The 26,388-nt window shown below is 37.7% G+C and overlaps 2 protein-coding genes across 3 annotated transcripts; one reads left to right on the top strand and one right to left on the bottom strand.

The window, feature by feature from the left end:
* Positions 1-1,392: 1,392 nt before the first annotated feature.
* Positions 1,393-26,388, top strand: LOC128254096 (uncharacterized). Of its 2 annotated transcripts, XM_052982914.1 has the most exons (10): positions 1,393-1,652; positions 14,002-14,297; positions 14,936-15,214; positions 19,143-19,296; positions 20,131-20,398; positions 20,482-20,585; positions 21,081-21,447; positions 21,508-21,717; positions 21,781-23,802; positions 24,006-26,388. In XM_052982914.1, the coding sequence occupies exons 2-9, from the start codon at positions 14,030-14,032 to the stop codon at positions 23,776-23,778; spliced, it is 3,648 nt and encodes a 1,215-aa protein (XP_052838874.1). In that variant the 5' UTR covers positions 1,393-1,652; positions 14,002-14,029; the 3' UTR covers positions 23,779-23,802; positions 24,006-26,388. The 2 variants fall into 2 exon arrangements, with proteins under 2 accessions (XP_052838874.1, XP_052838873.1); XM_052982913.1 differs by having other exon boundaries at positions 21,781-26,388.
* Positions 5,903-8,031, bottom strand: LOC128254034 (uncharacterized). Its single transcript, XM_052982804.1, is given in 6 exon segments — positions 5,903-6,246; positions 6,347-6,607; positions 6,681-6,810; positions 7,381-7,433; positions 7,495-7,786; positions 7,789-8,031. Coding segments are annotated over 6 exon segments (1,137 nt in total). The 5' UTR covers positions 7,981-8,031; the 3' UTR covers positions 5,903-6,037.

Below are 26,388 nucleotides of genomic sequence, written 5' to 3'. Positions count from 1 at the left end.
GTCGAGGCAGCTTTTTCTCCTGAAGGTCGCCTCCTGACTAACTGTTCGATGTGTCTGTATTGGATTTGTCCTCCTTTTGTGGGAATAATGCAAGTCGAGTGGGAGGAAAACTATCGACCGAATGCGGGGGATGTTCAGAAGGTTAATGGGCGGCGGGTATAAGCCAAAGGATAAACAGTTAACCCTTTTACCCCCCAAAAAAGTCCAACTTTTCCGGTTTTCAATTAAAACTGCCTAGTTCAATGTTTTAGTAATCGCATAATGATTTTGTCAACAACCAATTGCATTTAGATTCGCATTATAATTGGCAATTCGCACATTGTTCCCATGACACCCATATGCAAATACCTATTTAAGTAAGTTATTCTTCAAGGACAAATTCACTGTTCACTTACTGGCTCCGAAACCACCCGCAAAAAGTATGAAAAGCTTGAAGTTGCACTAAAAGCCAATCACTGGAAAGAAATTATAGGTACAATGAGACCAAATTCAATACATTATATTTGCATTGAAATTTTTAAGCAATATAAAACATCTGGAAAACCAAATCAATAAAAGAACGTAAATTATTTACCTGAATATGAATTTACTCTTTACCGATAACAAGTTTTATTTTGAAAACATTCTTTTGTAGACACCGTAAAATTTAAGTGTCTTAAAAATTTTCTAAGACACAAAAAAAATTGTCATAGAAACTAAACTATTGTTACATGAACTTTAAGCTGTTGGTTATGAAAAATTTCTTAACAAGATGAGTATTAAATTAATACCACAAAACTATTAAAATAAAACGTATGAGGTTTAAAAACCAGGCCTTAAACTACAGTATTATACTTTTCTTTATAGTAATAAAAATACTTATTTTTTAATAATGTCTGTAGTTTATTTTCAAGACACACTTATTAAAAGCATACTTTTGGTTTTGTTTTTCGTTGTAAAATAAGTAAATAGCGAGCATTTTAATTAATGTTTGTCAAGTCTGCTAATTAAAATAAACTTCTTTAGGTTTTTGAGCGTTAAGTTTTACGCTTAGCCTTATTCTGAAAATAACTGATTAAAATTAAAGTTAATTTATTTTCAGTGCCCCAAATGGCACTACCACTTCCACTTCCTTTTTTTTGCCAGCAACCCAATATCCCAGTCCATTCCATTTGGCCGTAAATCACATTGCAAATCAAAGGCAGCGCCCGGCAGCTGCCATAAACTTTTATGGCAAGCGAGCGTGGGAAGAGCTTATGCTTTCGGGAGCTTTTCACGCTCCCCGAAAAAAGAAAAGCGTTCGCTTTTCTCTCTCTCTCTCGCATTTCGGTTTTCACTTTTCACTATTCGCAATTCGCACCCACACTGGCAGCGGAACTCTCCTGCTGCTGCTGGCTGCTTCAGTTTCTGCTTCCGTTTCACTTTCAGTCGCTTTCGAATTGTCCGCCAAATTGGACGCTCCAAGTGCCCGTTGTTTTCGATCCACCCACGGGAGCAGACTCAAAAACAACAAAAGTTGGGACAAACAACAAGCAGCGCAAAACAACAACTTTCGTCTGGAAATTATACGCTGTGACATTCGCTTAAGCTCACCACACCGAAAAGATCCTCGCAAAAAGTGCAGAAAAGTGAAGAAAAGTCGAGAGGAAAAACCAAAGCAAATTCTTAATTGTGTAAGTCCCGCGTAATGTACGCATGTGAGTGTGTGTGTGTGTGTGTGCCGTGTGCGTGTGTGTATTGGTGGGAGTGTCCTTCGAGTCCTGGCAGTAAATATTTAAAACAATTAAAGTCTGACGAGAGTGAGTAGAAAGCCAAAGCCTAAACCAAGGTCCCTGCCTAATAAGGCGGCATTTCATGGCACATCCTGCCAGCAGGATAACTGCATTGTCTGGTTAATTCGCCGTTAATGCAGGCTGATTACAGCCCACGTCCTGACACCTTGACACCCTGACATCCTGACCAGCCTCAACCCGAGCTGCCTGCTCACTGGAAATGGCCATGAAAATTCACAGCAACTGCTACATTTTCAAAGCATACTTTTTCGGGGAAGTGAAGCCTTCTGTTGAGGCGAAAGTTTTCCCGGACTTAACAACCAGACTTAGCTTAAAATCCATCCAACTTAAGACAACACTTAAGAAAACTTTCAAGTAATTAAATGTTAAAAGATTGCAAGTACTTCCAATTTTAAGGATACAAAATGTAATTTAATTTAACGAAAATAATCCTAAAATAGGTAGATTAATTGCAAACTTACTGAAAACCATTTCGATTCAAGCTATTTGCCTTTGGAACTCCATTTTAACCTTGGCAACTTAATCTTTTAATTCCTGATTCATTTTTTGTTCTTGGAAATTTTAGTGACTGAAATACACTTATTAGCTTAAGGAGGCTTTAAAACTCCTATAAAACCATTTTTAACAAGAACTTCTACATCTTTTGAGACTGCTTGCAAGAGTTTCAACTGAAATTAAACGACTGGCAGCTTGAGTTCAGACACAAATTAAGCTTAGATGGAGCTAAAATTGAAACCTGATTGAAACCGTAATTTTCACTATTTTAGTGACTTGTTCAATAAATTTGCATGTATATCTCGCAAGCCCCCTTGCCCACAATCCGTCGCCTACGAAGTGCAATCGCTTGGCTGGGCATCAGGTGCATCCAATTCCGGGCCGAATGGATACTTCGGGCTGGGCAAATATTTGCCACAAGTTGGCCAAGAGTCCCTTCTTCCTGGCCCTCCGCTCAAGCCAAGCGTGGATGAACGCAAAATTAATTCCAGCTTCCACCCGCTGAGTATCCGTTCGTCCCCTCCCCTCCCCTATCCGCCCCTCCGCACTCCTTGCGGCATCTTCAGGCCGAGTCCCGATAACTTTTTACTACTTTTGCTATACTTTTGCTCATTCTGCCTAAGTTTTTCCTGCCTCTTTCACTCCTGCGGATTTTTTTCTTCGCTTTCTGGCATCATTGTTATTGGAATGTTTATGCTTAGTTTTTTTATTGTTATACAGTCGAGCTTCTTTAAGTGAAATATTATATAGACATCTAATTAAAGGTTTATTGGTCAATTAAAATCCAAAATTTCCTTATAACTGTCTTGAAAAACAAATAAAAATATTCATCAAAACTTGTGTTCTTTTTTGTGGTTCGATTCATATAAATTGTTATTATTTTTTATGCTTCGATAGATCTACTTCAAATAGTTTACATTTAATTTCTCAAGTATAACAATGTTTTAAAGATTTTTGCGGTTTCAATTATTTTGGTCTAAAATGTCTAACTGGCGAGGTTTGTAAAGGTTTTTTTAGCCACAAATTATTTAATTGCATTTTAAAAACTAAATTTAAAATTAAAAGTAAAATTAATTTTTATAGAATGGTAAATAAAATAGCGAACAGAGAATGATAAAATATTTCTGATCAAATATTATTATAATTTAAGATCCAATTTTCTTAGTCTGGAAATCAGCTCGAATGCAAAAATATATTTTCTAAACCTGGACTGCCAATCGAATATGGTTTTATAGATAACATTTTTTCAAATATTGATTTCTTCATTTAGCAAATCTTCGATAATGTTTTTAAATTTCTTCTGCAGTTTCGGTGGCTTTTGTTATAGTTATTGCTGTGACTGCTTGCGTTTTACTCGCTAACTTAGCATCCTTGCCCTTGCCGCGCACTTTTCCTCTTCTTCTAGGGTCCTTCCTCTTTTTCCCCTCCTCCCCTTACCCCCCTTTCTATCCTTGTGTCGCTTTTTGTACCTCTTCCTGTGTGCCTTGTGCCTTCCTTCCTGTTCGGCATGAACGTGCGTTGTTTCCTTCGCGTACGGGCTTTTGGCATTGGCCTGTCCGTGTTTTGTGCGTGTTTGCCAGGGCTCAGACTCAGTTTTTTCTGCATTTTTTGGCTTTTTTTTCCTATTTTCCTTTCTATTTGTTATTTTTTACGGTTGGCTCCGAGCGCTTTTCTTTTGTGTGGAAATTTAAATCGCAATCAAATAGCAATAAAAACTTCAGCGAGCTGACTAAAAATGTGATCAGTGACATCGTAGCATCCAGTGCATTAGACTTAAGACCATATTCTGATGGATGGCTAGATTTGGCTGTGTATTGTGTACACACATCAACCATGTCGTATACGCAATGTGGATGATGTGTTGACTTATCGTCCGGATAACTTGTTGAGGGTTTAGGTGGTAAATTGCAAACTTTCTGAGTTTCGGTAAACCTTATTGGGTGAACAAAGTTAAATGCTAAAAAAGTGTTTTACTAAATATTAGAAAAAATCAAGTGAACAAAAAAATTAAGTTTCTTAAAGAGTTTTTTTTTCTTGAATTATGTATGAACTAAGTACATGACACTAATGCAAATATTACGATTTAAAATAATTATAAAAAGTAAAGTGTTTCATTATTGTTAACCTTTTGCTATTATGCTACTATTTGTTGACATTTATTAAAACTTTTGTTATTGCTAGTAAGCTACTTTTGTTTTGTGGCATTGGGAACCTCAAATGAAAATTATGAAAATCGGTTTAAAATATATTTTACAAAATCGTTATATATTTTTAACAGTTTAGAGATATTTGAATTGCTAAATTGATTATTAGATTGAAACCTGTACTCAAACTTCCATTGCTCTGTTATATGTTATTATGAAATCATACGTTTTCATTTATATTTTATTTTATTTAAATTAAAATGAAAATAATTATAAATGCAGACATGGCATGAAAAGTTTCATATGAAAAATAGTTCGGTGATAAATAAAAATTTATACAAATGGTTATTTTATAGAAAGGGCCTATCCACAATTTGTTTGATGTAACTCCAATAAAAAAAGGGACAATTGCAAAAGAGAGTGTGCTGGTTATTATAGAGACAAAACATAAATACTTGTGATAACCTAGTCAAAAAATGTACATAATACCATTAAAATCGGTATAAAATTCAACGCTGCACTCTTTACAATAACTAACAAAATCAATTTTCTGAAATAACTTCTGTAAGACTGTATTTTTTTTAAGTCAACCATTATAGAGGTTGGGTATACAATATTTCTCTACCTGTCTTTAAATGAATACAGCAAAAGTTGATTAGGATTTCGATTGTCTGGCAGGAAAATGGATTACTTGTTTTTATTAATGCAAACGTGCGGTATTAACTAAAGAAGCAACGACGACCAATCCTGTGTACTTTGACCTTTGCAATGAGCGAACTTAGGGAGCTTGGGGTCAGGAAAAGCTAGCCACGACTACAGCAATAAGCTGTTTAACTGCTTGTGCATGTCAGCACAAGCTTTCCCCTGGATTTCCCGACATTTCCCGCTCCATTCACTCACTATCTCTCCGTCGCAGATGTTGTTGCATTTCCCTGACAACGCAACTGCCAATATCGCTGGATGGTGATGGGGATGCGAATGGGGATGGAGATGGGGATGTGGATGTGAAAGGACGATTGTGTTAGTTGTCTGCGGCTAAAATTGCATTTGTGTCCATTTAAGCGTGAGACGCCTTCAAGGGAAGCGCGCACTTATGCAACATATGAAAGTCAAATCATGTTGCGTAAACACAATTGTCAAACGACGAATATGATACTGGAATTTTAAAACAATTTTAAACAAATTATATTTGACATACAAAAATATCAATTGTTATTTAACACCTGAACATACCACTCGCATCAAAGCTAATTGATGAAAAAAATTAAAATATATAAAATATAATATAAAATTTTTATTTTAGATTTTATAACAAAATGTCTAACTTAAATGAACTTTATTTATTCCTTATTTAAAGAAAGGAATCTAATCTATATTAAGTTTTGTAATCTGCTTTAAAAAATTGTTATGGTTTATTTATGAATAGGAATTTTTATCATGAATATCACCAATTTAACAATATTTTTGTATACTGTAGTTCATCCACGTGCACACAAATTACGGATATCTGCTCCCTTTTATCAGCATCAATGTCATTCGATAGTTGCATTCAGCTGCCAAATTCATGCATGGGATTTGTTCTCATATATTTTTGCAAATAAATTCTTCCCAAAAGGGCATTCTGGGTCAGCATTCGGCCAGTTCTTGCAGTTGCTGCATGATTAAACTCTGCAGCATTTCCCTGGCCAAAATGCATCCTTTGCACGGGCAATCGCGGTCATTGGGAATGTGCGGGGACTGCAGGCTAGTCATTTGCAGACGTCGATGTGCCTCTAACCTCGTTCGCCTTTTCCAGGTCCTCACGTTGCAGAACACACAGCAGTAGACAGTTATGCCTATAAATTAAAAGTATTTAATCTCGATTTAAATCAGTTAAGATCCAAATACAAAAAGCTATTTAAGAGTTCTTTGAACTCAAAACCCTTGTCAACTTACCAACTCCCACAACGGCAATGTGTAAAAGCAAAACCATGAAGACAAAACGGGCATAGTGCCGATGTTGTCGCAACTCTTCAAATGGAAATTCAATTTTGGCATTGTTGCCACTTTTGTCAGCCTTTTGTCCAATGCTAGAGTTTTCCAGCACCTCTGTCGTTTCCATATCGGATTCCGCGTAATTCTCAGTAGTGTAATTTTCGCTTTGGTTGTCGTACTCAAACATTTCGAACAGCTGCGTTTCATTTTGCCAGTCATTGTCTTTCCGGGAATACAAAAAAAAAAAAAAAACAATAATCAAACGGACTACGGGGGCATTCAAAAGTGCAATTACCTGTGAAGTTGTCATCGGCTTGGAGGACCAGGTGAGCATGGCAAATCGAGGTGACCATCAGAAAGATCCACCTGGCTGTGTTTCTTTGGGCGAACAGAATCATGGTGTTCCGACGATTGTTCCAATGCAACTGAACAAACTAAAATCACTCGGGCCCAGGCGAAACTTATCCACAAAACAGCTGTTTGTGGGCCTAGATAAACATCTTAAAAACGATTCGTTTTAGTGCGGAAAAATGTTGTCTTAAGGAAATTTATTGTACAGCGGAATTTTTTTCGAATAAATAAATATGGGATAAATGTTTTACATAAACAATTTAAAATCTTTCAATAAATCTCATTCCTTAAGTTCTGTTAAATTTAAATAACAAACACATTCCAAAGGCAATGATTCTAGGAACAAAGGTCATTAAAAATGCAAAAGTTGGATTGAACTCAAAATACAAGTATAAATAAAACTGTTTTAACTCAAAGTATAACTTCAATACAAAAAAAAAAACTAAATATTTATTTTTAGTAAGTGTGTATTGAAAGTAAATACTATTATTTATTTATCCTTTAAGTAAATAATATAACTCCTAAACATTTTAGTTTCATTTTTATACCGAAGAGTGTAAAACTGTAGTCTATGGCCTTAGGATAAAACAAATAAAATTTGAAAAATTTAATACAATATTTTTAAAAGATCCCTTGGAATGTACTGATTTTATATTATTTCCTAGAAGAAAGGCAGTAATTTGTAGGCTCCTTAAATCTATTTGAATGACATCCAAGACCCATGTCGAATGTCTCAAAATGTAGACACTTCTAAGCACACTGCGTGATGACCCCACAGCTTTCGATGCACAGTGAGTTCCTGGCGATGCGACAATCGGAGCATAGGCAGCCGACCTTGGTGGTGTGAATGAAGGTCATCTCCAGGATGTGGGCCGTCTCCTGGGGCAAAGTGGGCCATACGATGCTTTGGGTTCGCGGGGCGTAGACATCGAGGCCATCGGATGTCGGTGGCATTTCCTCCGGAATCCGGAAGAAACAACAGATACATCCTGACCGGAGGAAATCGGAAATCTCCGCTCCGTGAGCGTTGGTCAACGGAATGGTAATCATTCAAACTCACCCAATAAGCCCAAAAGAATCAGAAGGCCAAGACCCAAGAGAGTCAGTAAAAGGATTTTTATTTGAGCCTCAGCCAGCAGGGAATCCTGACTTTTATTCACAAACTCAGAGCAATAATATTGGTCCAACAAATTGAAAAGTGCAAGTATGAAAAAAATGCGTCGAGTGCTCGGCGTCAAAGACATTTTGTTAATAGTTTTCCTCCGCTGCTCAACGAACAATAAACATCTTGAAAGTGGGAAAACAAACGAAAAGAAAACAGCTGCAAACAGATGGCGACATCGCCGTGGAATACTTACAATTGGCTTGCAAAACTTGTGCGAAAATTAAAATGTTGCAACTGCTAATCGGCGTAAAGCCTTTTTTCTCTTTATTCAAATGCTAAATGCACACACTCCCCCTTTTTTCCGGTAAAGAAAACTTTGGGTTTTAAGAACTTTACCTAAGCTTACTTACTTTAATTACCTTTGAGCTACTTAGAAGAAGCTAAACTTTTAGAATCAAATTTTAATGAATTAAAGGTTAATATCTTACAAAAATGTTTAAGCAAAGCCACTTTATTTGTAAAATACTGAACAATTTGTTCAAACTTTTAATGTTGGCTTGTTTGGTTTTGATATATGATATGTTTTGATATGCATAAATATTTATATATAGATTGCCAATGTACCTACAGGGCCCTTTTCCAATGAACCAGTACACGACCTTCATCGTTGCCCACCCACTTCATCTTGCCACCACGATTCCTCCCACTTGTCCGAAAGCATTAAATCTGTGCGTTTCGCCTGGGTGTGCATTTGTCATAAGCCAAATAAAAAGTAACCTATTTGCCCTGAGAAATTACATTTAAATTGCAAATTTAAAGTAAAAACAAAACACAGTGCACACACACACACAACACACAACAGACTCGACAGTCAGCTGCACTCAAAACCATGAAAGTGTATGCAAAGGTGACAACCCAAAAGGAAAAGAGTAAAATCCTGCGAAAACTGGATAACAAGAAAAAATCATTTGCAGACATAATTCACTTAACCACCAGCTGTCTCTTCTCGTCCTTGTATATTCATTTCTCACACACTTCACTCACATGCACTCTCATTTTTCTACTGAACCATTATTTTAAATTCAAAAATAATAAACTTAAGGCGAACAACACACACAAGTGCTTTTAGTTGGCTTATTTTTTAATCGATATGGTGGCAATTCATTCAAAAATAGGCTAATGGAGAATGTGTGCACCTTTAATTATTAAGGTCGTAGCATTGCGCAATGAAAAGTAATAGGTATTATAGATTATATTTCAAACTCGTAAGCTGTAAATCACTTAAAATATTTTAAAATTCAGTTCGATTAGTGTCTTGAAAAAAATTGTATTCCTATTTGTAGAACGCACGTATGTTGTTTTTCTTAAACACTAAAAACCATATTTGTGCCAAAGAAAGTAAGGCCACAAGCAATACAAATTTAGTCGAACATTTTCAACAATTTAATCAACGAAATGATTTGCAATTTGAAATTCATAAAAAATAGGAGGAGAATCACTTGAAATGCCACTTTACGCGCATTTTGATTGTGATTTAGCGCTGAATTTGCGATTACCAGGACGATGACAGCGAAGGACGACAGACGACAGACGATGACGAAGTAGATGAATATTTAATGCGGCGAACAGGAGCCCCAGGGACGAAGAACCCTGAAGTTTGAAGAGCAGCGACGGAGATGCAATAGAACGTGAAAATCTGTTTTCCACAACCATTTTCCGAGGGATCTGGGATCTGGGCCTGGGAAGCATTGGAACGGAGGCAACTTTGTTGCATCGAGACAAATTTGTATGCGTGTGGTTTGGCCTCTGGCGATGGTCGTGTTGCTGCTCCCGCAAAACTGAATAATCGATACTGCCTGTCGAACACTTGAAATAGCACCAATGGCACAGTGAACAGCACCAACTACGGAAAAAGAGGCCATCTGCCTTTTTTTTTAGTGCCATCCTGATGGTTGCATTTGCATCCACTTTTCGAAGAGGCAACACTTAGTACTGCATAATTATTCAAGGCTTTGATGTTCATCACTAAATCATTCGACAACCAATTTTAGTTGTATAAATGCCTCAAATAGTTCTGCAAGAATTAAACAGTTTTAAAAATACCATTTTTTAAAAGTTTTATTAATAAAGATTGATTAAACTAGATTGACGAATACTTTTTTACACAAGGCAATTTAAAATGGACAAAGGTGACTATATCCGTTTTATTAGAATGGTTTTATATATAATGTTCCAACTTTACAAAGAATTGTGCTCGTAATCCAACCTGTGTAATTTCTTTTTCATTTTGACTTAACAAAAAATTAAAATAATTAAAAAGAAAAATTATATGTATCTGTATAAACATAAAAAATCGTATATATTAACTTTAAAACCATAGGAATTGTGGAATTTTTACCTACAAAATTACTGTTTTAATTGACTGAATATTGCAGATAAAAGAATATTTTTTTTCCGTGCTTTACATATCCTGGGCCTACCCCTTTCAGCTAAGCCCAGGCCACCTACTAGCACCACGGGGCGAAGGTCACCCCACTCGCATTGTTAGCCGCTTGTGGGCAGCCTTCGTGGGTTCAAGTTCAAGTGCTCAGAGTTTGCCCCCTCATAATTGCCGTGACTTGTGCAACAACAGAAAATACAAAAAAAAAACACAAAAAAAATACAGATGGTGATGATCATGGTAATGATGATGATGACGCTGACGAAGGTCCCTTGTCTCGCCTTGGGGTCCCGGCCCAGGGAAATTTAACTTTCGCATAAAAATGTCAAAAAAGGGAAAATTATGAAATGCCAAAAGGCGGAAAACGCTGTCGGTGGATTGCTGGCAAAAAAAATAGAAAGAGAGAACAGGAAAACTAGAATGCAGCTCATGTAAGCGGTGCCCCACCGCCGACCCCTCATCGCTGCACTGCACATTCCCAAGGTCGTTAAGTGCAACTCACCCACCGCCGCCCCTTCGTTTTCATCAAGCGTAAACAAGCGAGCGACGGCAGAAGCTCGAAAACATTTTCACACTCGAATTGACCAAACACAAACAAGGCAAAGACTGAGGGGAGGGGGTAGAGATTTGGGTGGAAAATATGGGGGGGGGGGAGTTCAACTCTCACCTTTTCTTCTAAGATCCATTTTTTTTGCTCTTAAACGTGTCCGAGTAAATTAAATTATTTATTGGATGCTTTATCAAAAAGGGTTTTCACTAAGCTTTGTGTGTGCCTTAAAGGCTGACATGGCAACCCTGCCACAGACTAACATAATTATAAATAGCAAACAAAATCATTGACGACTTCTTTTGGTTGTTTGAAAAACTTATTCAACTTAATGTAGTTAAAGTAAATAAACTAAATGCTTAATTTAGCAACTTAATAAAAGTGACACAAAGTAAATTTCCCTGCATTTGCTCTGCCATTAATATGCAAACCTAATAACTGGACTTAAAATATATTATTGTATATATGAATATTTTCATAAATATTATTAATTCAAAATTGCCTTGGTCTCCATGTCTTTGATTTGGGATAAGGACAAGTAATTAAATTTTAACAAAGCTCGGCGAAACAATGCAACTTAATCCGTTTAAATATACATCGAAGCCTTTTAAGATAATTAGTCTAAACTAAGCTGCACATACTCTCACATATCATTATTCGATGTTGATGGAGATAAATAACGTAATACAATCGACTTTATGATTCTTCTTCTTATCCTTCGTCTAATGTTTCCTCTTAATTACATCAACAGTGACTTTAAACCTCAACACACATCATTAAACAAACTTTTGATTTACAATTTTGTAAATATCCCCCAAGCGAGTGTGTTATTTCAATCAAGTCTCATACATAAGTTTGAACAGTAAGTTGGTCAAAGTTTGCTTTTCAGTTGGCCAAGCCACACTACCCAAACCCATTTATTTGCTATACCTATGCCGAAATGCCAACTGTTTGTGCAGACTCTTTACTGACGTGCCTAGAATAATCGGATTGCCTGGATTTGCCATAGATTTTCTCTGGGCGCTAAAACCGTTTCGTTTTCACCTGATGACACGATGGAAAACTTTTCTATCACTTTTCACGCTTTTTCAAATGGAAACTTTAACGCTTTTGCCTGCCACCTCTCGATTTTCATTGTCAGACTGTTGTGTTTCAGCTATTTTCCCGAAAAGTTCGCACAAAGCTAAATGTTTATTTGTACTGCAGTTTGTTTGCTGCCTGTTTGTTCGTTTGTTTCTCTGATATTGTTATCCGTTTTGTTTTTTTTTTTTTTTGTTTGTCGCCGCTGAATCGCATTCTTGGGCCTGGAATCATTAGGAACTATTTGCTTAGCAAATGCCACTGGCATTGCGAATGGGTCGAAATAGTTTCAGGCGGAATGCTGGACCGCAGAAAGGGGGGAAGTGGGGAGAAAATGGAAAAAACCAGGCCAGGAGCAGAGCAACCTTGCTCGAAAATGGCAATGGGAATTGGGTTTTGCGGTTTTTCCTTTATGCCCTGCGGCATTTTCCACTCGGAGCTGAAATTCCCTGGCTTTTCCCACGATTCAAGCCAACTTCACAGGTTCGCTGATATCATCATTGGCACATTAACACCCTCACTTGCTTAAACACACATTTGACTGGCTAATTACGAGGCTGTCAACAAATTGCCATAAAAAAAACAAAGTCATTTCAGTTAAGAAAATGGCACAAAAAACGTGACCAGGCAAACACACTTAAGGAGGGCAGAAAAGCCGGAAAATCCGCTCACATCTCATCACATATCCCATCACACGATGTTATGGCCACTGCCACTACAGAAAGTGTGACAGTTGGACTATATAGTATATGTGTAGTATATATACGAATATGAATAGGGATGCCGTGAGTGTGTGGGTGAGTGTGAGTAAGTGTGAGTAAGTGTGAGTGCCACCCAGCATCAAGTGCCATTGACAGCGCGTCATTTTCTTGAGAACTCATTTATCCTCGGCGCACAAAGTTGGCACCATTCAAAAAAAAAAAAAATAAAAAACAGGAGTGTCTGTGTATTTAATTAACGAAACGGAAATTGCAAAATGTGCTGGCAGATACTAGATACATTGAACTTGGATTAAGTTTAAATTAGGTGCCCTAAATCAATAAGAAAGTATTTTTAGATGGGCAAAGTTAAGCCCTAAGTAAACTTAATTTGTAATTGAGACTTGAAGATGAATTGCTGTTTAAATGTTGTTTCTTTAATGTAATCATTTTTAGATGCAATTCATTTATTCCACTATTTTGCTATATAAATAAAGAAAATTACTTATGCTTTGTCCTTAATAAATTGGTTAAAATTCAAAAAGAGGAAAACTCAAAAAATGATTCCTTAGTTATTTTTTATTGTATCTACATACAAAAACAACCACTTCAAAATGGTATTCATGCCATAAAAAGGGTTAAAACTAAAAACTATTTTAATATTTTGCCAATAAACACTCAATTATGAAACACTCATTCATGAAAAAACACAGTTGCTGTTATACTATAACTTCCGCCATCGATAATTAGGTAAATGTCTTCACACTCAAAAGTTAATTGAGTAATTTTTTCTTTTTAGATTATTTTCAGAACTTTTTAAACTTGTTGTTTGCTTTGCTAAAAAGCTTTTATAGATTGAAAAACACTGTATTATTTACTTGACACGACTATTAGGAAGAGAAAACTGTTGTTGTTGAAGAAGTTAAACAAGGCGAACAAAAAACTAAAAATAACAAAAGGGGCTGCAGGAACATTTATTATTTTATTATTTTATAATTGGAGCACAATACAAAGAATCTTTACAAAACGGAGTTAGCCGCCCACAGGCAACCCAAAAGCAAATCAAAACCAGAAAATGGTTAGAAGCTCTCAACTAATTAGCTCGTTAGTGGGATATTTATATATAAGCCTTTCAATTTAAATTGAATTAATTTATGAATTGCAACAATGCTTATTTATTTTAGACTAAAGCCAATTTAGAATTTCCTATCACATGACCTTTGTTTATTGTTTCCATTAGGCGTGGTTCGAGGTCAAAATAATCCATCAATGTGAGTTTTTTTTTTTATGGTTTTTATGAAGAGCTCTTGGCCAGCTGTGAAAATTGGCAGTAGGCCAGTTGGTTGTCACCTGCAAAAACTATCTAATGAATTTAAATATTTGCATATTTTGCAGCGGGAGGAAGATTGCAACTGCCACCTAAATGGGGCAGAGCAGCAAATCAGGAGCTGGCGGAGGCGGAGGAGGAGGCGTGGTCTGTCCTTCGACGGCGATCAGTGGCTGTGCCTCCGGAACGGCCCTAATTCAACTGGATGCATCTGGCCAAGGTGCCGGTGGCACCGGAGGGGAATTGGAACATGAACGTGGCACTTGGACGGGTCGCTTTGACTTTCTGCTCTCGCTGCTGGGATATTCAGTGGGCCTGGGAAATGTGTGGCGCTTTCCCTACCTGTGCTACAATAACGGAGGAGGTAAAGTGAACAAAATATAAGATAATTAATGTTTAGAACACTCAATATCCAAGTGCCATATGCACAACACTTTTAAGATAATTCTTCTGTTCTAAATAATTATATTAATTTCAAATATATACACTGCAGCAAAAAATATAAATCATACGATATCCAAATGACATAATAGAAGTTTAATCTTACTTCAAAACCACAATGATCTTCCAGCTCAGCAACAGTTATCAAAGCCCCTTAGTCTTGCGTCATTCATCTTGACTGTAATATAGCTTTTTAATTTAAGATTATTACACTTATTGTTAGTCTCCCTAGAGAGAAGATTAAAAAAAAAATTAAATATTTGTTTTAAATAAATATAGTTTGTCATAATAAATATCTGGTTACCCAAATTTATTTAAGATTTGAATTTTGGGATACCATTTTGTTTTTTTGTTTTTGGTATTTTTTTTCCTATAACCTACTGTTACCATGAATAGCATCTTAATCCTAAATAAACAGTACATCTACATCATTACATACTTATTTTTCAACTAAGATGAACAAATGATCCACAATAAGATGTCTGATTTATAGTAAATTGTAGGTTTTACCATCAAATATAAAATTAAACATAAGCTAACATAAATGTAAAATATTTTCAGGTGCCTTTCTCATCCCCTTCACCATAATGCTGGTGATTGCCGGACTCCCGCTGATGTTTATGGAACTATCCTTCGGCCAATATGCCGCCCTGGGTCCGGTGGCCGTTTATCGCAGGTTCTGCCCACTCTTCCGGGGATTGGGCACTGGCATGATCCTGGTGTCCGCCATAGTTATGCTCTACTACAACCTCATCATCGCCTGGACCATCTTTTACATGTTCGCCTCCTTCGCTCCGGTGCTTCCGTGGCAGAATTGCGAACCCGCTTGGAGCACTAAGTGTGAGTTTTTCCCCTGGGGACATAATATGATGGCTCCAATTAATTAATAGGCCGAAACACTCTAGGCACACAAAAAGGAAAAAAAAACAACACATTGGGGGACAGGAGATGCCAGATTCCTATCTTTTGTTACGTTTTTCGGGTAATAAATTAAGCAAATTGCAGGCTGTCAAAAGTGAAATTTTATTTTTTTTTTCCTCATCTACGGCTTTGTTTTTGTTTGTGTCCGTTGGCGGCACGTGGCTCGGTTGGGAAAACACATGGCTAGGCGAAAGGAAAATGGTTGTGTAACCAGCAGAGCCCGGAGACAATTGATTCAGGACAACGAAGATGACAAAGATAAACACAGACAATCCCGGGAAAACTTCCAAGGAAACTTGCAAATCATTGCAAAAAAAAATAAAATTAAAAAACAAAAAAGCATGATAAGTTCTTCTTGAAACAGTCGAATAGTTAAAGTTAGTATAATTCCACCGGGGATCAAAAGTATATCATTCATTTGGCCCCCACAAATGTTCCGTCCTTCACACACACGCACACGCACACGCACAAGCAAGAAAACAAAACAAAATATGAACAAACTTTCGCTGAGAATTATAATAATAAACAAGATGGAGGAGCGGAACAATAACGCATGCGGGAATCCTAGGCGCCTTGAAGTAGGCAATTGTTTTTGTGCCTCGTTTGAAAGGTGAGTGTTTCACCAGTGTGTGTGTGTGCTAGGACTCGCCTGTGAGTGTGTGTGTCCGGGAAGGCGTTTTCTAACGAATGCCTAAGTCTGCTTGTGATTTCCATTCCCGGAAACAAACTCACGGACACTTTAAAACACATAAATCCTTAACGACCATTGAGCGCCTACTCTCCCGGGATTCTGGAATATCAAATGGGTGGACTTTTCATGCTTGGCCGGAAAAGCGTGAAAAAGTTTCCTATGTAGGTCAGAAATGATGACAGCCAGTCCACATTCATTTGAACTTTGAAAATTTTCTGTAAAAGACATTCAGCATGAATTAAGTTTGTTCAATGTCATAAACAGTTGATAAGAATTGGGGCTAATATTGAAGGAAAAGCATACAAGAAACTTAAGGAGGTTTATAATAATTTTCAGAATGGCAAGCTATAAGCTAATAACATTCGAAAATACAAGAAATCAAATGTTAACATTTATTTTTTTTATAATTTTATATTTGTTATTCACATTAAAATAATTTGCATAATACCGATTTTTTATTTACCATTTTACAGACTTGAACTCACAAAAAATTTCGTTTTGTGTGCGACTATTTTCCATCTACTAAATTTTAAAGATATATCAGTTTAGGATAGTGTCTTCGATAAATTAAGATTCGTTTTTTTGTATATATAAAATAAAAATCAATAATTTGTTTTAGTTTGTTTTCTGCTTTACTTTGTTAGATGTTTATTTATTTAATAAAGCTTAGCTTATTTAATGGCTTGCTCTTTAGTAAGGCAATCCTAAATTCGCTGAGTCAAGAACAGCGGCAAAAACAAAAACTATCTTTAAATGCCATTGAAAGTTTTGCATGAGACAAGAAAGCGAAACCACCCACAGCATCCTCTTTGAGTGGCAGTTCTAAGGGGCTTCAAAAGCTTGAGGAACTCATAATAGTACTAAAACTATTAAAATAGTATATGTTACTTTGATATGGAATACAGTACAACCATTGAAATAATTTTTCTTACCTAAGCACCCATTAATTTACTATGGTCCTTTTTAGTTCAAAACTTTTTTAATTATGGTAGGAAAAGTAGTTAAAGTTTTCTTGGAAATATTAACAGGGCAATTATCTATTAAATTCCATAGAAACTCGGTTTAAAACCCACTGAAAATGTTACCGCAGCCACCAATGCCATTTCCCTTACTCAAGATATATAGTCAGGGATTGGGAAATGAAATCAGACTTCTACTTCTGAGGAAGCTCAGAAATCGATAATGGCTGCTATTGAGAGTCCCCCGTCGCGTCTTTTTCTCATATTTCACCTTCTGGGGTTTCGAACACGGCAGCTTGAAATTGTTAAAATGACAAACAATTATGTCTTAACTGTTTTTGACACTCAATCGCTGGCAGTGGAAGCTACAACCTTGTGCCAGGCTTTTCCCTAAGCTCTTAAGATACAAAGCTGAGTACGGTAGAGGAAAATATTATGTACATATATATCTATATATCTGTATAGAGAGAGAGAGAGAAAACGAGAAGGCAAGTGCCTCGGCAGACAAGCAATTTCTTAAGGATTTTATTTATTGACACTTTTCGATTCGCCTTCGGATGCTGGCAGCATCTCTGACCTCGTCGCTGGCCGCCTTTGTCCTCGTCTGCTCGGTGCTGTTTTAGATGACAAATGTTTACTTTTAGTGTCACGATTAAAATGTGTTTAACTTTGTTTGTCTATGGATTGAATGTCGCACTTTGTTTGGCTTTACACTTACTTATATGTATGTTTATATATTTTTTTCAGTAAATATTTGGATGGTCTTTTTATGTGGCCAATAAAGGAAATGAGCTCACACGGAATTACAATTTATTTATTGGACACGTATGCCTTTCTTTTCTTTGCCGAAAACGTCCTCATCAAAGTTGCCATCAAACTTAAAGGTCACAAAATTTAAGGCCAATTTCCTGCGCCAGGCGTAGCACTCAAATTGAATAGAAAGTCGAGGCATGTGTATCCCTTTGCAACCAGGATATACACACACACACACACGAACTCCCCCACTCGCAAGGATTTATTTAAATGTGTAGACCGCCTGAATTTGTTAGGCAGTCCTCGTTTCTTTTTCAAATAAAATTTATTTCATATGATTCGCATCTAGGGGCTGAATGTGTGTGTGTTTGTGTAATCAAATTAATTGCAATACAAACAGATGCAGACAGGCAAATTAAACGGCGTGTAAACACTTTGAAGTTTTCCACCAACCGCCAGCCACACGGAATTGTTCTCAAATTTATTTTCCCGTCGAAAAATGAAGCTGATGAATTGCTCTGATGAATGTGTGTGTGTGTGTGTGTGTATGTGTGTGGGTGTGGGGTTGCTCAACCTTAATTTTGGCTCAGAGTTTCGTCTATAATTGCCAGGGTTATTCGGGTTGGCCAAGCGGCGTATGAGTAATTTTTATTGACAAGCGCTGATTAAACGTACAAATATCATACAGGTTTTTTTAAAAAAATTTAAATGGCATAAGACGTGTATTTTGTTTACAAAATATTGCATTTCCCCAATCAAATTTATTACGTTAATTAGGTAGTGCAAACAGAAGTGTCCTGGGGCTTGGCAACCATGTTCGTCGCCCCACATCCACATGCTAGTTCAACTCAACCGTCAGTTAGTCATTTTGTGGTTCTTTGGGGGAAAAACTTTGGCGGTGACACATTTCCCATGCCAACCACTCTTTCAACACTCAGCACTCACAAGTCAAATGCCATAGACAGAACTGGAAATTTGAGTTTTGTACAACAGGAATTTAACTGATGACAATTTTAGGTGAGCATGAACCAGAATGTTTTAGCAGGAATCACTGGTTTTCCGGAAAATATGAATTTTTAGTATGAGTCTTATTAGACAAACTGTCGAAAGGGCCCTATAGCTGTTGCTATTTAACCTCCTCGACTCGGCCAAAGTTAAAAGTTGTGAGAACCTTTTGTCCAACCCTTTTGCGCTAAAACGGACTTTGACATTCCCAGACCCTTTTTTTTTTGTTTGCCGCCGTCTCTCATTGTTGTTGGGCTGCCCCTTTTGTGCTTTTCTCCTTTCACTTGCCATTTTGTCCTTTTAATTATGTAGCCGGACACACAGAAAATAAACTTCCACAACCCACCGACAAATAGTTCATAAATATTAAAATGTTGTTTGGCCCTTTTTGCATAATTGAGAGGGATTCCAACTTGCTGACAGCCTAAGTCTCTTGCAGATTGCTTCTCGTATGCCCAGGCGGATCAGTGCGAGGCCACCAATGGCACCTACTACCTGCGCACCTGCCACAATGCCACCTCCGCGGCGGAGAACAACATCACCGCCCTGGCCCTCGTCGCTCTCAAGCGCCCGCCCGCCGAGGAGTACTTCAAGTGGGTATCGAATAGTAATCATAGTATTGAAAAAAAATGAGAGATTTGACTCTTAAATGATCATGTTTTTCAAAAATTCCGCTACTCACATGACTTATTCGCAATTTCCAATATATCCAATTATATTTGATACATTTATTTATTTATAAAAAACCTTTTTATGAAACAAATAGATTTAAAATTATTTTTAACGATTTGCTAAGTGTAGCAAATCAAGTTTTAGCAAATCATTTCTTCAAATTAAAAAAAAAAAATTAACTTTATTACTAGACATTTCTAATAGTTTGAAATCACTTTTTTTTGTTAAATTATAAACATCCACAGTTTTGGTAAAATCCCCGCATCTTTTAAGTTATAACAAAAATATTAACAATTACTTTCGCCAGAAGAGAAAAGATTGGCCTAAGTATAGCAAGTCAATCATTTTAAGTTTTCAATTCACTTAATTCAATTGGCTTAATTTATTTCAATTCACTATTTGCTCCAGTGGAGCAAATAAAAATGTTATTATTTTCATTTATCCACATCATCCATTTTCAATTACTTTCTTGCATAAAGCTGGTAAAATATTTATAATGTACTTTACACACATTTTTAAACTGATTCAAAATCACAACAAATTTTTCTAGCACTGTCTATTTTATTGTATTTTTCTTGTAACTTGAATAGTGAAATTAAAACGTGGTAAATGCTGATAAAAGTATTAAGACTAAAGTTATTTGAAAAGCTCCGTAAATAAAATGTAAATTGGATATTTAGACCTTGTATTATTATGTACTATAGGTATAACCCCGACCTCTAAGTAAACCACATTTGAACTCTCTGCCTTTACAGCAACTTTGTGCTGGGCCTGTCCAAGGGCATCGAGGAGACGGGCAGCATTAAGCTGTCACTGGCCGCCTGCCTCTTCCTGGCCTGGGCGATTGTGTTCCTCTGCCTGTGCAAGGGGGTCCAGTCCTCCGGCAAGGTGGTCTACTTCACGGCCCTGTTCCCCTACGTCGTCCTGGTGATACTCTTCGTCCGGGGTGTCACCCTGCCCGGTGCCAGCACGGGCATTATCTTCTATCTGACGCCCGACTGGAAGCAGCTGGCCAATGCCCAGGTGGGTGGTGGTGTTGCACTTGGTGCACTTGGCAGACAAACTTCTTCACTGGCATGGCCTTCATTTTGCAATCCGTCTTCCAGGTTTGGGGCGATGCTGCGGTCCAGATATTCTTCGCACTGAGCCCGGCCTGGGGTGGTTTAATCACGCTCTCGTCCTACAACAAGTTCTCCAACAATTGCTACAAGTAAGTTCGTTATTATTTAGATGCTTCTTGGAATCAGAGGTTTAAGCAGGGGTTTAACATCCATGGTGCACTGCTTGAGTAATAAATATACAGCTTTAGCCCGTTGCACAATAAATGAAGCCAGTCAGTTGACCTTGTCACAGCCTTCCCTACAGTTAAACAAATAAATTAAATTTAACCAAGGTAGATGCAATCAAATAAATGATTCTTAGAAAAGTAAACCGCTTCAACTGCTTGGAGAATTAATTTATTTGATTTAAAAGTAACTGTCTTATGATCTTTAACCGACAAACAGCACTTAACCAAATAATTTATACGAAATCGATGCGAAATAATTCTTAGAAAAAAACTGCTTCAACTGCTTTCACAATTAATGCACTTAATTGATTTTAAAATAAAAAATAAGATATTTAAGTGTCACACTGATTTAACACAGTGAACCAAATATTAATTATATTAAACAAAAGGTATAAATAAAATTTAATCTTTATTAAGGGACTCACTGATCGTGGCCTTCTGCAACATAGCCACCTCGTTCTTTGCCGGCCTGGTGATCTTCTCCATCATTGGCTTCCTGGCCCACGAACTGAACGTGGATGTGGAGAAGGTGGTGGATCAGGGTGCAGGACTGGCCTTCATCGTCTACCCGGAGGTTGTGACCCGCCTGCCCGTTTCGCCCGTGTGGGCCGTTCTGTTCTTCGTGATGCTCTTGACCTTGGGACTGGACTCTCAGTTTGCTCTGATGGAGACCGTCACCACGGCGATTCTGGATAGGTTTCCCAACCTGAGGCAATACAAGATCTGGGTGGTCCTCTCGGTGGCCATTTTTGGCTACATTGGCGGCCTGGGATTCACCACAAATGTGGGTATTTGTTTGTAGATATATGTGCTCTAGGAACTAAGTTTTTTTGTTGATCTTTAGAGCGGCATGTACTGGCTGCAACTGATGGACAAGTATGCCGCCAACTGGTCGGTTCTGCTGATTGCCATTTCGGAGTGCATTCTGATTGCCTGGATCTACGGCTCTCAGCGGTTCCTCAATGACATCCAAGGCATGATTGGCAAGCGTTCCTGGTTCTGGAACTTTTTCTGGGGCATCATGTGGCGTTATATCACCCCAGCCACTCTTCTAGTGAGCATTTCTTGGGATAAAAAATGATTTAAATATTTAAATAATTTTTTAAATCCATTTTAGTTCATTTTGTTCTTCAACTGGGTGGAATACAAGCCGGCCAAGTATGGACACTATGTGTACCCCATGTGGGCGGATGCCGTGGGCTGGATCGTTGGCCTGCTGCCCGTCCTGGTCATCTTCCTGGTGGCCTTTCAGGAGATCTGGCGGGCGCCCAAGAACCTCAACTTCGCGGAGCGCATCAAGCACCTGCTGCAGCCCACCGCCGAGTGGGGACCAGCGGGCAGACCCTGTGTCAATCTGCACGCCGAGCGCTACCAGAGCCAGAACTACGACGGAGTAACCAACACACAGATCCTCATCGATGACGATCCCTCGCCCAAACAGAAGTCGAACAAGAAGGAGAACCAATTGTCGCTCGATGTGGAAGTGGATGTCGAGTGCCTGCCACTTGCCACCGTTGGCAAGCGGCCAGGACCCGGCAAAACAATGGGCAAACAGAGCAGCAGCAGCAGCAGCAATCTACAGACAACTGCCAAGAATGGCACTCACAAGTCGCCAACCGAAGTCAGTCCCAGCAAGCAGCCACTTATTCCGGCTGAAAAGGAAAGTAAATCGGCCACCACAAAAGTCCTGGCTGCTGGAACGCTGAGCAGTGGACGCGAGTGCACCACAATGTCCACTTTTGCGGGTGGCGGGGAAAAGAATCCCACGAAAGTCAATTCGACGGCAGTAGCACCCACTGCTGCAGCTACAATGGCAACCAGCAACACAACGACATCTGCGGCTGCCACTAAAACAACGCCGCCAGTTAGTATTGCTCCTACAACAGCAACAGTTGCTGTGGGCAAAGCGAATGTTGCCGCTCCAGTGAAATTGGATAAAATGGCTCCAGCCAAAACGACAATATCAGCAAATGTTGCTGCTGCGGTGGGTGCCAGTGCCATCAAAACATCAACGCCAGCAAGTGTTGCAACTACAACTTTGGTCAGTATCTCGACAGGAGCAGCAAATGCTGCTGGTGCCAATGGCAAATCAACAGTTGCTGCTGGCAAAACGACGTCAGCTGCACTTAATGCTAATTTTGCAGCTTCAGTTCAAGTAATGCAATCGGATAAAATGGCAGCTAGTGTTCCAACTACAACTTTGGTGGCGACAGGAGCAACAGTTGCTGCTGGGGCCAATGGAAAAGCAGCAATTGCTGCGGGAACGACAAATCTTGCTAATGCTGCAGAGCCAGTTAAAGTATTGCAATTGGATAAAACGGCTCCACTTAAAACGACAATATCATCAGCTGTTGGCGTTACAGCTGCAGCCAAAGACACGATAGTCGGCAATGTTGCCGCTGTAAACACAACGCAAGCAGTAAAACTCACGCCAGCAGCAACTGTTGCTGCTGCGATGCCGGCCAAGTCCACAGCATCGGTGTCGAGAGCAAATATTGACTCTGGCAGCAAGCCAACGGCTCCTCTATCCACTTTTAAGTCGGAAGGCAAGCCGGCAACATCAGCAAAAGTTAATACAAGTGTGACAAACGGCAAAGTCAACCCAAGTGCCGGAGACTCGGCAACGGCTATAAATATCACAGCAATTGCACAGCCAGCTGTTAACCAAAAGCAGACAACGGCAGCAACATCAAAGCCGCAAGCAACGCCTTCGAAAACTGCCACGAATACAAAGCCGATGGCGACTTCAGCTGGAAGTGGAAAGGTGGTCGCATCGGACGACATGTCCAGCAACAGGACAGCAAGTAATCCAACGGCAGTTAAGGGCCCGGCGAGCAGCAATATGTCGGCAAAGTCGGCGAAAGCTGGCAAAACAAAACAGAACGAAACTAGCCCTACAAAGTCAACAGTGAATCCCATAAAATCCGGCTCAACCAGCCCCACAAAAGCTGCAACATCTGCAGCTGGTGCACTGAAATCAGGAGCAACTGCAGCCAAGACAGCAGCAACATCCGCTGCAGACAGCGGCAAGAAGCCGGCTGCATCGACAGCAGCCACATCTGGCAGCCAGGCCAAAACGAAAGGCAATTCATCAGCAGCAACTAAGAAGAAATAAGAGCTAAACCCTCGAGCATCACAGGTAGGATCTATTTGGGTCAAGGCAAAACGGTTGAACGCATAGTTCCCAATATCGAAAACTATTTTTATAAGTATATATATATATAAATATAAATGTGTATGTGTGTATCTAACGAGCTAAGCAACCCACTTAAACCGTAAATGTAAAGAGTTTAATTAGGCAATTATGTAAACGGACACAAAGTAAAATCAAATATTTTATAGACATTTAATTTGGATTGGCCGGAAGTGAGAGAGAGAGAGAGAGAGGCAGAACGAACCTTCATGTTTCCTATGCGAAAGTACCTATTTATCAGTCATCACTGTGGGATAGCTGTTCCTTAGTACCTAATTTCCGATTGATGATGACTGCAGGACGGTGGCGATGGCGGAAAGACTCGATTGTAATAACCGAACAAGTTAACGTAGGATTTAGGTCAGGATTGTTGTTGTATGTTTCGTTTCGTGTGTGTATATCCCCTTGGATGCCCAGCCGTTGGGCGCCAAGTAATTCGAGAGCAATGTTAAAAGTGCAATGGAAACCGTTGAGTTTTAAAAATATATAAATTTATATACAAATATACAAAGGTTACAACTAATCAATTTATACAAATGAGAAATCATTTGATTGGTTTTTTTTACTGCAAATATTCTTAAGACTACTTTGGAGGGACAGAAAATAATGGAAGGCGGAGGTGTTATTCCGTTTATAAGTGCGAACATTTGTTTATAGATCTGTATACATCACCCGGAAAAAAAGAAAACCTTAATCTGTAATTGTAAAGTGTATGTGCTCACTGTACTATATGTTTTCTGTGCTAACGAGAGACTCATGTACCTAAATGTTAATCAAGTTGCATCAAATCCCTATTTGTGTGCATTTGTATAGTTAAGACAAAATATTTAGAAATGTTTTATGTGTATGGAGTAGATGGAAACTAAGCCAAATAAGTTAAAAATGCTCACGAGAAAACAAGAAAAAAAAAAAACAAAAATTACAAGTACATTTCTAGAATTTATATAACCATTGTTGTGTATTCATGTTGAGAATAAATTATATAAATATATTGAAATATACAAAAATAGAAAAAATATAATATTCGTAGATATTTATATGTGTTTGTACCTGTAGTTAGTTGGAAGAATTAATATACCACTCATTCAGAAATGATTTTGCTTTTCACTTAATTTTGATATTACATTATGGCAAATTGGAAACCACAACTTTTAATTCAACCCCTGAAAATGTGTGATAAATAATTTGCTCCGGCTTAAAGTAATTTTCAATTTGTGTCAAACATACTTTAGGCGTAAGAGGAAAATTGAAAACAGGAATATATATTAATATGCGAATTGAAATTGTTGTAATTTGAGTTTGTTGTTGTTGATTGTTTAGCGCAGTAGCTGTGACACAAGCCTACATACATACATATGTACCTAGAACCTAGAACCTTAAATCAGACATATAACGATATCTATGTATATGGAATAATGAATGAAATAGGCCATCGATGTTGCATGTTTGTTAGTTGAACTGGATGTGTACCTGTAAAATGAAAATTGCAACGTAATCTAGGCGGAATTATCAAATAAATTAAGATAAGGAAATATGTAATGGCTGTTCGGAAAGATAAAAATAATAACGTAAGCATTTCCACATAAATGTTAATGTAATGCCGCAATTTGCTCAAAGCTAACTTAAGTCAAAACTTAAGCTGTCAATTCCGACAAAATATAACATGTTACTCAATTGGCGTATAAAATAGTGAAGTAAGAAGAGTTTACTTTAAACATTGAACAGAGGAGCTTCAAATTTTATATGAAATTTTGGGACGCCAACGGAACAGATCAAAAGGTTTAAATCAAACTCGAAAACTCTAGGCAAAGTTATTAAATAATTGCAATTCATATCCCAGTAAACCGACAACCAAAATATTCTTGAATTAAAACCCATCAACCGGAAAACCCACCAGCTCAATGTAAACATTTATAATATGCATGATCAACAATAAGAAAAGATAAGATATATAAAACAAGTCAAATGTATTTAAGCAGAAAATCTATTCGATGTATGCATTTTAAGAGAATAAACATTTAAGAGTAGATAACTGAACTAACAACTAAATAAAAGCAAAGAGCACGTTTAGTAAATTTCTAATCCGTTACCACAAATCCTTCGTTAAATTTCTGTTACTTCATTTCAATAAATCAAAAGTTATTTGCAGGGTTATGTAATCAAAAAAGTTACTTTTAGACGGAATTGAACGGCTACACAGCAATTTATTGGAGAAATGCAAAATCAAAAAATCTCAGCTCCTTTCCTTTAAAGAAAACCAAATTGAAAAGCTCAAACCGGGGGCTAACTATAAAAATATCTTACTTAAATAGTTGTGTAACATTTTTGCTGTTCTGGTAATCAAAGGTATATGTTATATCAAATTAAATGTGTAAGCAAATATTACACATATTCCACAGATGCCAATAACTAAACGATTAATCATAAATAATTATGTTAAAAATGTAACATTAAGCGAAGAAAAACAATATTCATGAATAAATATTTATGGGTTTTAACAAAAAAAAAAAACAAGTTATTGTTGATTGTTTT

The sequence above is a fragment of the Drosophila gunungcola genome, assembly GCF_025200985.1.
Source record: "Drosophila gunungcola strain Sukarami chromosome 2R unlocalized genomic scaffold, Dgunungcola_SK_2 000004F, whole genome shotgun sequence".
Classification (NCBI taxonomy): domain Eukaryota; kingdom Metazoa; phylum Arthropoda; class Insecta; order Diptera; family Drosophilidae; genus Drosophila; species Drosophila gunungcola.
The sequence above is the reverse complement of the archived record's forward strand: the minus strand, read 5'-3'. Positions and strand labels throughout refer to the sequence as shown.

What these genes read in the sequence shown, in the direction of transcription:
- LOC128254096 (XM_052982914.1), top strand. Translation starts at nt 14,030, where the DNA reads ATGGGGCAGAGCAGCAAATCAGGAGCTGGCGGAGGCGGAGGAGGAGGC. An exon ending in TTCTCCAACAATTGCTACAA is followed by an intron (nt 20,586 to 21,080) that starts GTAAGTTCGTTA and finishes ATCTTTATTAAG; the next exon opens with GGACTCACTGATCGTGGCCT. An exon ending in GCCTGGGATTCACCACAAAT is followed by an intron (nt 21,448 to 21,507) that starts GTGGGTATTTGT and finishes GTTGATCTTTAG; the next exon opens with AGCGGCATGTACTGGCTGCA.